At 43.5% G+C, this 13,768-nt stretch overlaps 2 protein-coding genes across 4 annotated transcripts; both read left to right on the top strand.

Annotated features, from left to right (window-relative positions):
- LOC106602333 (hemogen-like) lies at positions 1–2,934 on the top strand. 2 transcript variants are annotated; one of them, XM_014194914.3, is made up of 4 exons: positions 1–152; positions 1,049–1,139; positions 1,742–2,208; positions 2,381–2,934. In XM_014194914.3, the coding sequence occupies exons 1-4, from the start codon at positions 89–91 to the stop codon at positions 2,494–2,496; spliced, it is 738 nt and encodes a 245-aa protein (XP_014050389.2). In that variant the 5' UTR covers positions 1–88; the 3' UTR covers positions 2,497–2,934. The 2 variants fall into 2 exon arrangements, with proteins under 2 accessions (XP_014050389.2, XP_045572470.1); XM_045716514.2 differs by having other exon boundaries at positions 2–152; positions 1,049–1,127.
- Positions 2,935–3,241: 307 nt separating this feature from the next.
- On the top strand, positions 3,242–13,351 carry trmo (tRNA methyltransferase O). Of its 2 annotated transcripts, XM_045716223.2 has the most exons (7): positions 3,242–3,508; positions 3,645–3,790; positions 4,100–4,274; positions 4,540–4,697; positions 5,007–6,410; positions 7,931–9,152; positions 11,109–13,351. In XM_045716223.2, exons 1-6 carry the CDS (start codon positions 3,423–3,425, stop codon positions 8,161–8,163), a joined length of 2,202 nt encoding a protein of 733 aa, XP_045572179.2. In that variant the 5' UTR covers positions 3,242–3,422; the 3' UTR covers positions 8,164–9,152; positions 11,109–13,351.
- Positions 13,352–13,768: the final 417 nt, after the last annotated feature.

The raw sequence follows: 13,768 nt of genomic DNA, 5'->3' as shown, positions 1-13,768 counted from the left end.
CAAACAGACATTTTTTTATCAACATTTTTACCCCTCTCTGCTCACTTGCCCCTCTCAACAAGTTACATTCATTTCTACAGGAGGCAAAATGGAGGGGACGTTCGATAAAGAGAAACCAGAGTTGGAATATAAAAATCCCAATGATAACCAAGGTAAATGACCTCTGAACATTGTCTCTATTCTGTGTTTTATAGTGAAATATCCAATTATTTCTCAGATGTACCACTGTTCTTTGGAAAAGGTTACTATCTTAGTCCTAGTATGTCATACTGTCCTTGTATTTGTTAACATTGGCTCTATTCATGCATATTCCTGCTAATGTATTTTGCTGCAAACTGGGTCACAAAGGACTTACTGATGGTTGATCTGTCCAAACAGATGTACCACTAAGATGATTGCAACTCAATAGGAACATGTATTTGGAAGACAATTTTACTGTAGATGTTCTCTGTCTGAGTCTGTTTGTGTCTCATACTGTATGTTTGTAGTCCCAGACACCATGTACTAACATGTACTAATCATCCTATACAATACTGTTTTCAATTAAACTTTTTCTTTCAAAAGCAGCTCAAACAATGTAAAAATGAGTTATAGGGAATAATGCACGCTCTAGAATGCCCTTCAAGCCACTCAGAAAGGAGTATTCAACAATGCCATGGTATAATATGTACTATCATCCTACACTTTGGTATGCTGATGGTTTATACAACTGCTGCTACATAGCTGCATTGGTTTTGCAGTCAATTTCTGACACAAATCATACAAGAGCATAAGCTATTGGAGCATTCAAATATGGAGAGAGTTTTGTTACTACAGCATAAACCAGTAATCAAGTACAGAGAGGACAGTGAACAAAATCATAATGAAACAAAGTGCCTAAGTAACCCAATTTTTATTGATCCATTGTCAGTTTATTACGATATTTACTAAATGCGTCTTACACTCTGACTATTGATGTAATAGAATTCAAATGAGGAATGAGAGTGAAGTGTCCTGTCTGTCGTTGATAGCTGACTGTCTGACTGGTGTATGTTGGTCGGTGTTACAGGTGGGATCCAGCGGCGGCTAAGAGACAGAGACCTTCTCAAGAAAAGAAAGGCAGAAGCCGAGGAGAAGGCGATTAACCAGTGGGTTTATGGGTAAATGTAGACATTAAGAAGAGGTGCAGAACTAGTAATGCACGCTCATCCTCTAACAAACATGTTAGAGTTAGGGAGAGGCCTAGATTTGAACCACTAATGACGGTTTTGTGCTTCAGCCTACAAATGTGTTTAACTGGAAACTTGAGTGGACTATGTGGGCTTCAATACAGCTGCCAAGCCCTTTGTCCTTATTGGCTTACTCTAGTGCTTAAATAAGTTTGGCTGAAAAGCCACTTAACATGACTTTATGTTTTTGTATGTTTAAAGAATGTAAGACTTGAAAATAGTAATAGATGTGTTGTACATGCATAAATAAAGTTATGTACATGAAACAATATATTTGATAATGATCGTATTTGGCTGCCTATCAGTTTTCCAGCCCATATTGTCCAATATGAAGCAAGAGGAAACCAAAGGTTGCTTAGGCGTTTCCAGCTATTAGCACCTCACATTTAGATCAAGGACTTTGCACTATCAACAATGAATGAATGAATATCGCCAAGCTTATCAACGTAATCAGCTGCAAAGTGTAAACATTCCAGTTGCGAAGCAGTGTATAATGACGACCCACGATTACATTACTATTTGTGTGACATCAGGGTAGAGAGCAGGAGGAAGAGAGCGAAGGGAAGAGAGGAGAAGAGTAGCTCGGGAAGACGAGGAAGGCCGAGGAAGACTGATCCAACACCGGAGCTCCCGGCTTCCCAGGAAGAGCCAGAACAGGAGGCTGTCATTGTAAAGGTGGTGTCCAAACCCGTGGAAGTCACCTCTGCCCCTACCTTGATCTCACTATCCCCATTCCTTCCGGTGGACCCTAGCCCGCCAGAATCACTACCGGCGTATGTTCCCCCCGTCCCAGCCCCTATCCCTATCCCTATCCTTGCCCCTGCCCCTTCTCCAATGTATAACCCTGTTACTGCCCCTACACCATCCCTGTTGGAGACCCTGTACACAGAAGGCAGTGACCAGGGTAGTGACACCCTGGACCAGGTGCTGATTGAGGACTTGGGTCCTGATGAGAAGGAAGACGTCCCTCCATCTCAAAACAATCGGGGCACTGATCAAGGTACTAATGGCGTCAATTAATTAATGTCTCTTTGCCGTCATGTACTTGACTTCTGAATGTACTGAAGTGGCTGGCCAATGAGCTCATTGGGATGTTATCTAGCTGTGGGGGATATGATCTTGTCACATATAGTATAATCAGAAATGTTAAACTAACCACCTTTCTGTCATAGGTTCAATTGAGGAGCTGTCTGTCAATGTGCCTGAACAGAATAGAGTGTTCTCTACGTTCCCCAGGTTCTACACTGGTGCTCCTTCACAAGATCATCCACCAAGAAACTTGTTCTGAAATCGACTCAGATCTGGCCTCTGATAACATACAGACAGATTACATGCATAGTAATCTATTTTGTCAACATGTGCATTTGAGAGGTGATGCAGTTTAGCCTTACTGGTAAACTCACCTTTATAATTTTGAGCCTGATAGAATATGGATACGAAATGTTATGTACAACGAAATGCATGAATTCCAGCTTTAAACCTACCCATGGATTTATTTATTTTTGCTTCATGAATGGTGTCAATTTGTTATGTTGCAAGAACTGCACTGTCTGTATTTAATAAATGATTTGTACAAGCTAAATATGGCAGCATTTGAAAGTACATTTGTATTTAATCATTTCTGATAACTGTGTTTTCTAATTGTGATTTTTACATTTTTTTTATACCAATGGTTTATTTGAGATAAGCGCTATGATAATAAAGGTGTGATGCTTTGTTGATAATATGACTGTCTCCTTGTTATGATCATCTACAAAACAAGAACAAGTCTCAGTTGCTCAATACTACCCTCTGCTGTCCTTTTACAGTAGTGAAACAATCTCGAAGGAGTCATTATATATATTCAATATTACAGTAGACATGTTGTTTTGACATTTCTCTAAACTGACAACCATTAAAAATAGTTATTTCTACGAGTTTCATCCATAACTCTCCAACAGGACACGAGTTTGATGTTTTGCTTCCCAATTTACATAATAATTTGCGCATGCTTGCTACAGCAGTCAGTCACCGCTTTCCATTAGTAAGTTGCTGGTTGGCCAGCTAGAAATGACGACACACATGTGCGGAAGCATTTCAGCAGAGATGTGTACTTTTGTTAGGCAGCATAAACAATCTCTGATATTTTACAACATTATCAGATGTTATTGTATGAATTCTGATTATTTAATCTAATCAATGACAAACTAGCAAAGCAATCAAGACGCTATCAAAATGTCTGCCACTTGCAACTGTACCGAGCATGTCAACAAACTCAACCAGCAGATATCTGTCATGCGAAAAGAAATCAAGAATCTCAGGTATGAAATGAATGCATAATGCAACGCATGGCATCTTGGAAAAAACATTTAGTTAAGTCGTTATCCGTATTACATACTGACTATATGCTGCTGACCATAATGTGTCAACACAGGTATTATAATGTTTCCCCCCCAGGCAATTGTTGGACAGTGCTGTTCGTTCTCATCGAAAACACATGACATCTCTCCAGTCTGCTTTGACACACATTGGCCAGAGTCGATCTCCAAAGAGTCAGCCAAGGCCACAGGCAGACCTTGAGACACAGAATTCACTTGAGAAAGGTAACCGGCTAAGGCACTCGATCTCTCGCTTATATCCCCCTCTTATATCTTCCTCGCATGACTTGTCTTGATCATTGTTTAGCTTTATCTGACTGGCACTTAATTATAACTTCTATTCAATATAGAATCAATATAGAAATATCGCACAAAGGATCATCCAATTATTAGACTTGCTTCCAATGAGAATCATTTTCAATGAGAATAACATATCTATAGATTGCATTTCAATCTGATATATGTTGGGTCGGGCACAAAGCTAGATAATGGACCTTTAATCATTGTTCGAATGTGTCAATGTCACCTTCACAGGGACCATCCAGACAGTCCCCATAGGTTACATCAGCTCCTGTTTCTCAGTGAAGAATGGCACCCCCAGACAGCCAACCATATGTGGGCCCTCCAGAGCCACCCTTCAGATCCAGCAGAGTGTCTTCAACAACCCTGAACACTCACTGGTCGGCCTGGACAACTACTCTCATGTCTGGTACGTACTAGAGACTGGGATAGGGTGCTAGACTTAGTAGAGGGGGTAGCTAGCTAAACTTAAGGCTGTTTAAGAAGGTAGCAATTGCATAAAACAATCTGTATTTTTTGCAAAGACAGTTCTCTCATTAGCTAAACGTATCAAGGATGTCACAATCATTTTCTTAGTCATGAACTGTTTTGATCAACTTACATCCCAATATTCCCAATTTGTCTACACATGTACAAGAAATACATTAGCCTGCTTTCACTCATTCCATTTCCAGGGTCATCTTCCTGTTCCATAAGAATGGCCACCTGAGTTATAAGGCTAAGGTGAAGCCACCCAGACTCAACGGCCAGAGGGTTGGGGTGTACTCCACACGTAGCCCCCACCGGCCCAACGCCCTGGGTCTGACCCTGGCCAAGCTGGACAGAGTCACAGGTTAGTATCAGTTGCCAAAACCAGCTCGAATTGTTTTGCTCTTCTGCGCAGTGTGATGGTGCTCCGTCTAAAGGTGCGTCCCCAAATATATAACCCCCAGAATGTTGCAGTCTCATTTCAGATTGAGCAGTACATTGTGTGTGAGAGAGAGTTTGTGGGTGTGTTCAACATCATTGCAGGTATGCTTAGGCTTATTGTCCCCATAATTGCTAAGCTTGGCATGCCATAGGCACACTTGTTCAGTGTCGAACTTCCTGCTATGTGGATTGGTGTATTTTATGAAATAAACAGTTCACTTTCTACTTTAAGGTGACACACTTCATCTGAGTGAGATAGACATGATCGAAGGAACCCCTGTCCTCGATATCAAACCCTACATCTCTGACTATGACTCCCCACACAGTAGACTGGACATTGACACAGATACTTATGACTCTGGCGTCCAACCTGAGAGCACCAGTGTACCATCAGAAGAGGGGACCACCAGTGTACCATCAGAAGAGGGGACCACCAGTGTACCATCAGAAGAGGGGACCACCAGTGTACCATCAGAAGAGGGGACCACCAGTGTACCATCAGAAGAGGGGACCACCAGTGTACCATCAGAAGAGGGGACCACCAGTGTACCATCAGAAGAGGGGACCACCAGTGTACCATCAGAAGAGGGGACCACCAGTGTACCATCAGAAGAGGGGACCACCAGTGTACCATCAGAAGAGGGGACCACCAGTGTACCATCAGAAGAGGGGACCACCAGTGTACCATCAGAAGAGGGGACCACCAGTGTACCATCAGAAGAGGGGACCACCAGTGTACCATCAGAAGAGGGGACCACCAGTGTACCATCAGAAGAGGGGACCACCAGTGTACCATCAGAAGAGGGGACCACCAGTGTACCATCTGAAGAGGGGACCACCAGTGTACCATCTGAAGAGGGGACCACCAGTGTACCATCTGAAGAGGGGACCACCAGTGTACCATCGGAAGAGGGGACCACCAGTGTACCATCGGAAGAGGGGACCACCAGTGTACCATCGGAAGAGGGGACCACCAGTGTACCATCGGAAGAGGGGACCACCAGTGTACCATCGGAAGAGCGGACCACCAGTGTACCATCGGAAGAGGGGACCACCAGTGTACCATCAGAAGAGGGGACCACCAGTGTACCATCAGAAGAGGGGACCACCAGTGTACCATCGGAAGAGGGGACCACCAGTGTACCATCAGAAGAGGGGACCACCAGTGTGGAGACGCTGCATTCAGACTCAGTAGCTTCTTTCTCCTGTACTGTTGATCCCCAGTTGGACTTGGGGGTTGAGAGACAGGATAGTCATAACGCAGACCCCAGAATACTCCACTCAAAAGACAAATCCAAAGTTCACATCCTCCGTCCAGGCGATGCCTCCAGCTCTTCTGCTTCGAAAACCCTGGGCAAAGACCTCACCACTGTGCTGGGGGAGCTCAAGGCCTACATTAGCGAGGGAGATGACTACCTCACCCTGGGGAGCTCTGTAGGAAAGTCTCAGGCTTCAGATGGCCCTAATGCCAAGCCATTGGAGCCAGTGGAGGATAGTGCTAGGCCTTGCTATGATGAAGAGGCCTACAGCACCATCGCTGGCTGGATCAGGGAGCCTCCTGTGACCAGTCTGGAGGTGCGCTTCACCCCCCATGCAGAGAGAGAGCTGGGGGAGTTCCTTGCCCCCATCAGTGCAGGTAAGCCTATGCATTGGGAAAGTATTCAGACCCCTTGACGTTTTCCATATTTTGTTACATTACAGCCTTATTCTAAAATGGATTACATTTTGTTTTAAATCCTCAATCTACACACACTACTTCTTGGACATGATTTGGAAAGGCACACACCTGTCTATATAAGGTCCCACAGTTGACAGTGCATGTCAGGGATTGTCCGTAGAGCTCCGACACATGATTGTGTCGAGGCACAGACCTGGGGAAGGGTACCAAAACATTTCTGCAGCATTGAAGGTCTCCAAGAACACAGTGGCCTCAATCATTCTTAAATGGAAGAAGTTTGGAACCACCAAGACTCTTCCTAGAGCTGGACGCTCGGCCAAACTGAGCAATCGGGGGAGAAGGGCCTTGGTCAGGTGGGTGACCAAGAACCTGATGGTCACTCTGACAGACTTCCAGAGTTCCTCTGTGGAGATGGGAGAACCTTCCAGAAGGACAACCATCTCTGCAGCACTCCACAAATCAGGCCTTTATGGCATAGTGGCCAGACGGAAGCCACTCCTTTGTAAAAGGCACATGATAGCCCACTTGGAGTTTGCCAAAAGGCACCTAAAGGACTCTGCCCATGAGAAACAAGATTCTCTGGTCTGATGAAACCAAGATTTAACTCTTTGGCCTGAATGCCAGGCGTCATGTCTGGAGGAAACATGGCACCATCCCTACGGTGAAGCATGGTGGTGGCAGCATCATGCTGTGGGGATGTTTTTCAGCGGCAGGGACTGGGAGAGAGATCCTTGATGAAAACCTGCTCAGGACCTCAGACTGGGGCGAAGGTTCACCTTCCAACAGGAAAATGACCCTAAGCACACAGCCAAGACAACACAGGAGTGGCTTCAGGACAAGTTCCTGAATGTCCTTGATTGGCCCAGCCAGAGCCCAGACTTGAACCCGATCAAACATCTCTGGAGAGACCTGAAAATAGCTTTGCAGCGACGCTCCCCATCCAACCTGATAGAGCTTGAGAGGATTTGCAGAGAAGAATGGGATAGACTCCCCAAATACAGGTGAGACAAGATTGTAGCGTCATAGCCAAGAAGAATCAAGACTGTAATCACTGCCAAAGGGGCTTCAACAAAGTACTGATTAAAAGGGTCTGAATACTTATGTAAATGTCATACACAATTCAATCCATTTTTATAATAAGGCTGTAACGTAACAACATGTGGAAAAAGTCAAGGGGTCGGAAGTACTTTCCGAATTCACTGTAATTCTCCCCGAGCCGAGGTTGACTTGAGAGCTTTATTGCTTTTTAAAAGGACTGAGTTGTGCATTCATCCACCAGAGAGCTCCATAGTGGCGCCAATTGTTTTTGCAGTGGGTTTGTATAGATACCATTGCATCTCATGCCTAAACTATCCTACCAAACTAAAGTCAATGGTATTAAAAAAAGTAATGTTTCTCCGTCATCCATTTTGCCATAATCGTTAAAGTAGATCTATGTTCACTGGCTTCTTCCTCTATGAATGTCCCCGTTTCTCTAGAATCTCGTGACCGACCCAGGTTCCGGTTCCTGCGCGGTCCAAAAGAGGCTGCGGCCGCCATCAGAGGGGTCCTATCTGCTGACCCCAGGTCAGTGTATCGGAGGAGCCGCTGTAAGGACAGACTCTTCTTCTTCACCTTGGACACGGCAGACATCACCTGCTGGTTCGGACAGGGCTTCGCTGAGGTGCTCCGGGTCAGACTCGTGGCTGTTGGAAAAGAACTGGCCAGCTGAATGGTTCAGGTTCTATATGATCCTAATGGTTCTATGGAATGATTTTGGAATCAGCTCTCAAGAATAGTTTTACAGGTGAATCTGAGAAAATATGAATATTTAACTAAATAAATGCAATGTTATAAACAACTGTTATTAAAACATGGATTTTATTTTTCCTGTGAAGATAGTGCTTGTTGAAATGGTTGGTTATACCGTATGATCGTACCACATTATTTGACTAAGTAAGTTACATTATAGGGCATTTTTTCCAAGCACCTCTAGGCTGGGAGAGAGCACCTCAGTACACTGCAGCGCACACTATCACTTATCAGATGGAATCTTTATGGTTGAGTTCTGTTTAGTAAAAGCGTGTTCACTACCATTACTATCCAAGTTAGATTGTTGCACAGTTTTAATATTGACTCCGCTATGATAGGATATGGATTCCAAAATTGCTTCCAGTATTTCCCTTGACCTTTGTCAACCTCTCAGTTTTAGTAATCCAATGTCCAGTACAAAGTCTTTTAAATTCTGGGATTTATATTGGGAACTTAATTGCTCTCTGTCTATATCCAGTGTGACAACAGTCTGTGGGATTGGTCAACTTGCCTGGCATAGATTTACTACTAGAACCACTCCCCTTTCCAATAGCAACAGCAAGTCACTCTTTCACACTACTACTTTGTATTCTTGTGTGTGTGTGTGTGTGTGTGTGTGTGTGTGTGTGTGTGTGTGGAGAGAGAGAGTTGGAGGCTCGGAGTCACACACATAGTGGGTATTTTCATTTGAGGAGACACTGTTTTTAGAGTCAGCAAATTACAACTAATTAATAGTGTGTTGTTAAATCGGATGTAAAGAGTTCACTGAACAGAGAGAAAACAACAACGCCTTCACCAGTTGATTTGTCTAATGGGACCACTGAATCTCCACCAGGCTGACTTCATCCTCCAAGCACTGGACTATGTATCGACAAGCATGATCACATGGTGCTGTGGTACGCTGCTCAGGTAGGTAACGGTCCTATCAATGACCTGCTGTGTCTGTATTAAAACGTTAATACCAATCATCGAGTGGGACAGATGCATTGAGGTGAGGATTAGATGCAGATGAGAAAAAGTTTGTTTTTGTATACAACTTGTCTTGGAATGTTTTGTATTTTGTATCAAAATAAAACAAATACTGTCTTATGAATAAAATTACTAAAATCTAATTTGGGCTTTACTGTGACTTCCATTGAATTTTGTCTTTGTGAACATGCAGCGTCTGAAACGTTTGAAAATAATACCATACACTAAACAAACACAACAGCAGGTGGCAGTAATGGGTAAAAGCCGACCCATAGATTTACGTGAAGGCGTTGGATTTGACGTTAACGGTTTATAGCCAATAGCAGCGAACCTATTCATGTTTGAATGAAGAACAGGCGGTTGACGTTTATTCCTGCAGCAGGTTTGTTTACTTCATTCAAAAACATTTTATTTAGCAAATATTTTAAGTAGCTGTTCATAATAACCATATGAAATTGCTCTGACTTTTATTTACAGCGCTTTGTAGCCGAATAATTTAAATAGGGTCACGTTTCATAACGTTAGTCAGTAACTCTAACTACTGTAGCTAACGGCAATTTACCTAACGTTACACAAATGTCCCCGTGAAGTTCAAATTCTGTTTTATCGCTGTCCATTAACACAGTGAGTAATATGCCCAATGGTATGGGTATTAGCTAATTTAAGTCAACGTAATCTTCCGTAGCCCGTTAACGAGTTACATACTGTACATTGGGGTGTATTAATTCCGGCGATTCTGTTGCAAAACGTTTTTTAAACGGAACGAAACCTACCTGGATTTGTCCAATAGAAACTCTCGTTTTAGTTGCCAACGAAACTTGTTGCCAATTAGTGGTGGAAGATTACACCCCAGGAGTGAGTTCTTTAGTAAATAAGGATTTGTCCTTAACTGACTTGCCTAGATAAAGGTTAAATACATCAAATAAAAAATACATTGCAGAACGTTTCGTCTGTTGCAAAATGTTCTACAAGGGAACCATTTTACTCCAAACCAAAAACATGTTTCCTCAAAAACGAGTTTCTATTGGGGAAATGTAGGTAGGTCCCGCCCCATTTCGCTCAGTTTGCTGATGGAATCTGACTAATGAATACACCCCAGCACTTTTGTCTAAAAGCTAGCTAGCTAGGCAAGTTGGTAACGTGTCTGATATGGCTCCAACAATAATACCAGGTTGTTTGTATTCTGACAGTAGCCCAGCCACTTAAGCTATCATCATCATGTTCACGAGACGATTACTACCATTGTACCCTCCAAGCTCATCACTAAGCTAAGGAGCCTAAGACTGAACACCTCCCTCTGTAACTGGATCCTGGACTTCCTGACTGGCTGCCCCCAGGTGGTGAGGGTAGGAATCAATGCATCCACCACACTGACCCTCAACACGGGGGCTCCTCAGGAGTACGTGCATAAGTCCCCTCCTATACTTCCTGTTCACCCGATACTACGTAACTGCGCACAACTCCCAACACCAATATTAAGTTTGCCGACGGTGGGAGGCCTGGTCACTGACGTCGATGAGACAGCCTATAGCAGGGATGGGCAACTGATGGGGGTGGGGGCCACAAAAAAACAGAACTCATCATAAGGGGCTGCGGTGGCTCGTGGGCGAGCTACTTTCCTGCAATTCTACTTATTTTGCCATAGGATGGAGGCAAATGTTTGCAGTTTTTAATATGATAACTGATGATCAATGGGCCCCACCCCAGTCGGTAATTCGACCTTGCTTACTACGAGTTTAGATAGCTGGCCGCTAGACTAACTTACCAATCTAAAAATGCTTTGCTGACATGGGCTAATTAAGTGACTGCTGATGCACAACCACATTTTGAAATTGCACCTTCTGTATTCTAACTCTCAACAGTAAATTGAGACACTTTTTTTTTTTTTCTCCGCAGGCCTACAAAAGTTGACCATTCCTGGCCTATAGGGAGGAGGTCAGAGACCTGGCAGTGTGGTGACAGGACAACAACCTCTACCCCCAACGACAGCAAGACAAAGGAGCTGATCGCGGACTACAGGAAACGGAGGGCCGAGCATGTCCTCATCCACATCAACAGGGCTGTAGTGGAGCTGGTCGAGAGCTCAAGTTCCTCGGTGTCCACATCACTTAAAGCCAATTTATGCCTACTCTGTATTTGCGATCCGGAGGGTTTGACATAATGGCGGAGCCTCCAGGGGCCAAATCAAGCTCTGTACCATATTGCCTTGCTTCTCCCAAATTTTGTAACAATGCCTAAGGCTCTGTATAGCTCCACATTGACATGATTGGTTGATGGTAGGTGGTGGCAGGAGGTGCTGTATAAACAGAAACTCACTTCCTTGACAACTTGTTTCACAAGAGCAAGAAGTATCAACGCTTGGACTTCTGCGGAGGCCACATGGCAGTAAATACTGTACGGCCACTGCAGATGTCCGATTGACCATGCAGAGCCTTTAAAGATCTATCATGGTCCAAACACACCAACACAGTTGTGTAGAGGGCACGACAATGCCTCTTCCCCCTCAGGAGGCTGAAAAGATTTGGCAAAGGCCTTCAGATCCTCAAAAGGTTATACAGCAGCACAATTGAGAGCAGCTCCCTGCCATCCAGGACGTCTATACTAGGCGGTCTCAGAGAAAGGCCCCAAAAAATGTCAGACTCCTGCCACCCAAGTCACTGTTCTTTCGGCTACCACACGGCAAGTGGTACCGATGGACCAAGTCTGGAACCAGCAGGACCCTGAACAGCTTCTACCCCCAAGCCATAAGACTGCTAAATAGTTAGTTAAACCTCTTAAGGAGCTGCCCCTTTTTTTTTTTTTTAATTTCGCCTGAAATGACATACTCAAATCTAACTGCCTATAGCTCAGGCCCTGAAGCAAGGATATGCATGTTCTTGGTACCATTTGAAAGGAACCACTGAAGTTTGTGGAAATGTCAAAGGAATGTAGGAGAATATAACACAATAGATCTGGTAAAAGATCATTCAAAAGGCACTCGCACATCTGAGCAATCTTTTTTTCAGGTGCATGGTAACGGTTGAACAAGATGAAGGAAAAAGGAAACCGCACACTGCTCTTGATAGCATCACTGATCTTTAATTAGCTTATGTATCGGTCTCACGGCCTTCGTCAGAGCTTTTGTGAGTTTAAAAAAAATTAGCACCCTTATGTAGACCTAGCCCCACCCACATCCATTCCACGCATCGAAAGGGATTGAAGCGAAGGAAAAACAAATAAGTGCTACCAAATATAACAATATGCATTTCATAAATATTTTAAGTGTGTAAATAAGACGTATTAAACACGTCTGTAAAACCACACTGAGGACATAGACCTTCCGAGCAAGTTTTCCTTAATCATTGGGTACATCGTACGAAAAACAGTAATCTTAAATAGGGGCATAGTTCATGTTCAAATTCACAACATAACATACATAGGCAAAAGATGATACAAATTGCATACCATTGCATTTCTGTTCAAATTTTCTATCAAGACTGCCCAAATATGGCAAATGTTTATTAATAACTTATGTTCAACATTGTGCACTCTCCTCCTACAATAGTATGGTTTTCTTTCACTGTAATAGCAACTGTAAATTGGACAGTGCAGTTAGATTAACAAGAATTTAAGCTTTCTGCCAATATCAGATATGTCTATGTCCTGGGAAATGTTCTTGTTACTGACAACCTCATGCTAATCGTATTAGCCTACGTTAGCTCAACCGTCCCGTGGAAGGGACACCGATCCCGAAGAAGTCAACTGACTTGCCTAGTTAAATACATTCCAAAGTATAATTTCACCTGGTCATCTAAGTCGGGCATTTCAACAGTGGCAAGCACAGCATTCTCCCTCCAAATTTGTGACATTGTGTTGTGTGACAACTGCACATTTTAGTGGCCTTTTATTGTCACCAGCACAAGGTGCATCTATTTAATCATCTTCTTGATATGCCACACCTGTCAAGTGGATGGATTATCTTGACAAAGGATAAATTGCTCACTAACAGAGATGTAAACACATTTGAGCACACCATTTGTGAGAAATACGCATTTTGTGCATATGAAACATTTCTGGACTTGAATTTAAGCTCATGAAACATGGGACCAACAATTTCCATGTTGTGTTTATATTTTTGTAAAGTGTAATTTTTCTCTTCACTTGTAATTTTTTTCTTTTCACTAATACTCTCCCGACCGTAGATTTCTTACATACACCACCACCCCATTCCCGAAAATGGATTGCGCCTACAGACAGTGAGTCACGTGGCGGTGCTTGCTTTATAAAGCAGGCAGACGGGCATCCAGTTTAACGATTCGATTTAATGTTAGAATGGGTAAAAAGAGAGATCTAAGGGACTTCGAGCGTGGTATGATCGTCGGTTCCAGGCGCGCAGGGTCCAGTATATCACAAACGGCCGCCCTCCTGGGCTTTTCACGCACGACAGTGTCTGTGGTTTACCGAGAATGGCGCGACAAACAAAAAACATCCAGTCAGCGCCAGTCCAGTGGGCGTAAACAGCTCGTTGATAAGAGAGGTCGGATGAGATTGGAAAGAATCGTGCAAACTAACAGGCG

Source organism: Salmo salar, chromosome 04 (assembly GCF_965601325.2).
Source record: "Salmo salar chromosome 04, fSalSal1, whole genome shotgun sequence".
Classification (NCBI taxonomy): domain Eukaryota; kingdom Metazoa; phylum Chordata; class Actinopteri; order Salmoniformes; family Salmonidae; genus Salmo; species Salmo salar.
The sequence above is the reverse complement of the archived record's forward strand: the minus strand, read 5'-3'. Positions and strand labels throughout refer to the sequence as shown.

What these genes read in the sequence shown, in the direction of transcription:
- LOC106602333 (XM_014194914.3), top strand. Translation starts at nt 89, where the DNA reads ATGGAGGGGACGTTCGATAAAGAGAAACCAGAGTTGGAATATAAAAAT. An exon ending in ATTAACCAGTGGGTTTATGG is followed by an intron (nt 1,140 to 1,741) that starts GTAAATGTAGAC and finishes GTGTGACATCAG; the next exon opens with GGTAGAGAGCAGGAGGAAGA. An exon ending in CAATCGGGGCACTGATCAAG is followed by an intron (nt 2,209 to 2,380) that starts GTACTAATGGCG and finishes TTTCTGTCATAG; the next exon opens with GTTCAATTGAGGAGCTGTCT.
- trmo (XM_045716223.2), top strand. Translation starts at nt 3,423, where the DNA reads ATGTCTGCCACTTGCAACTGTACCGAGCATGTCAACAAACTCAACCAG. An exon ending in GACAACTACTCTCATGTCTG is followed by an intron (nt 4,275 to 4,539) that starts GTACGTACTAGA and finishes TTCCATTTCCAG; the next exon opens with GGTCATCTTCCTGTTCCATA. An exon ending in CCTTGCCCCCATCAGTGCAG is followed by an intron (nt 6,411 to 7,930) that starts GTAAGCCTATGC and finishes CCGTTTCTCTAG; the next exon opens with AATCTCGTGACCGACCCAGG.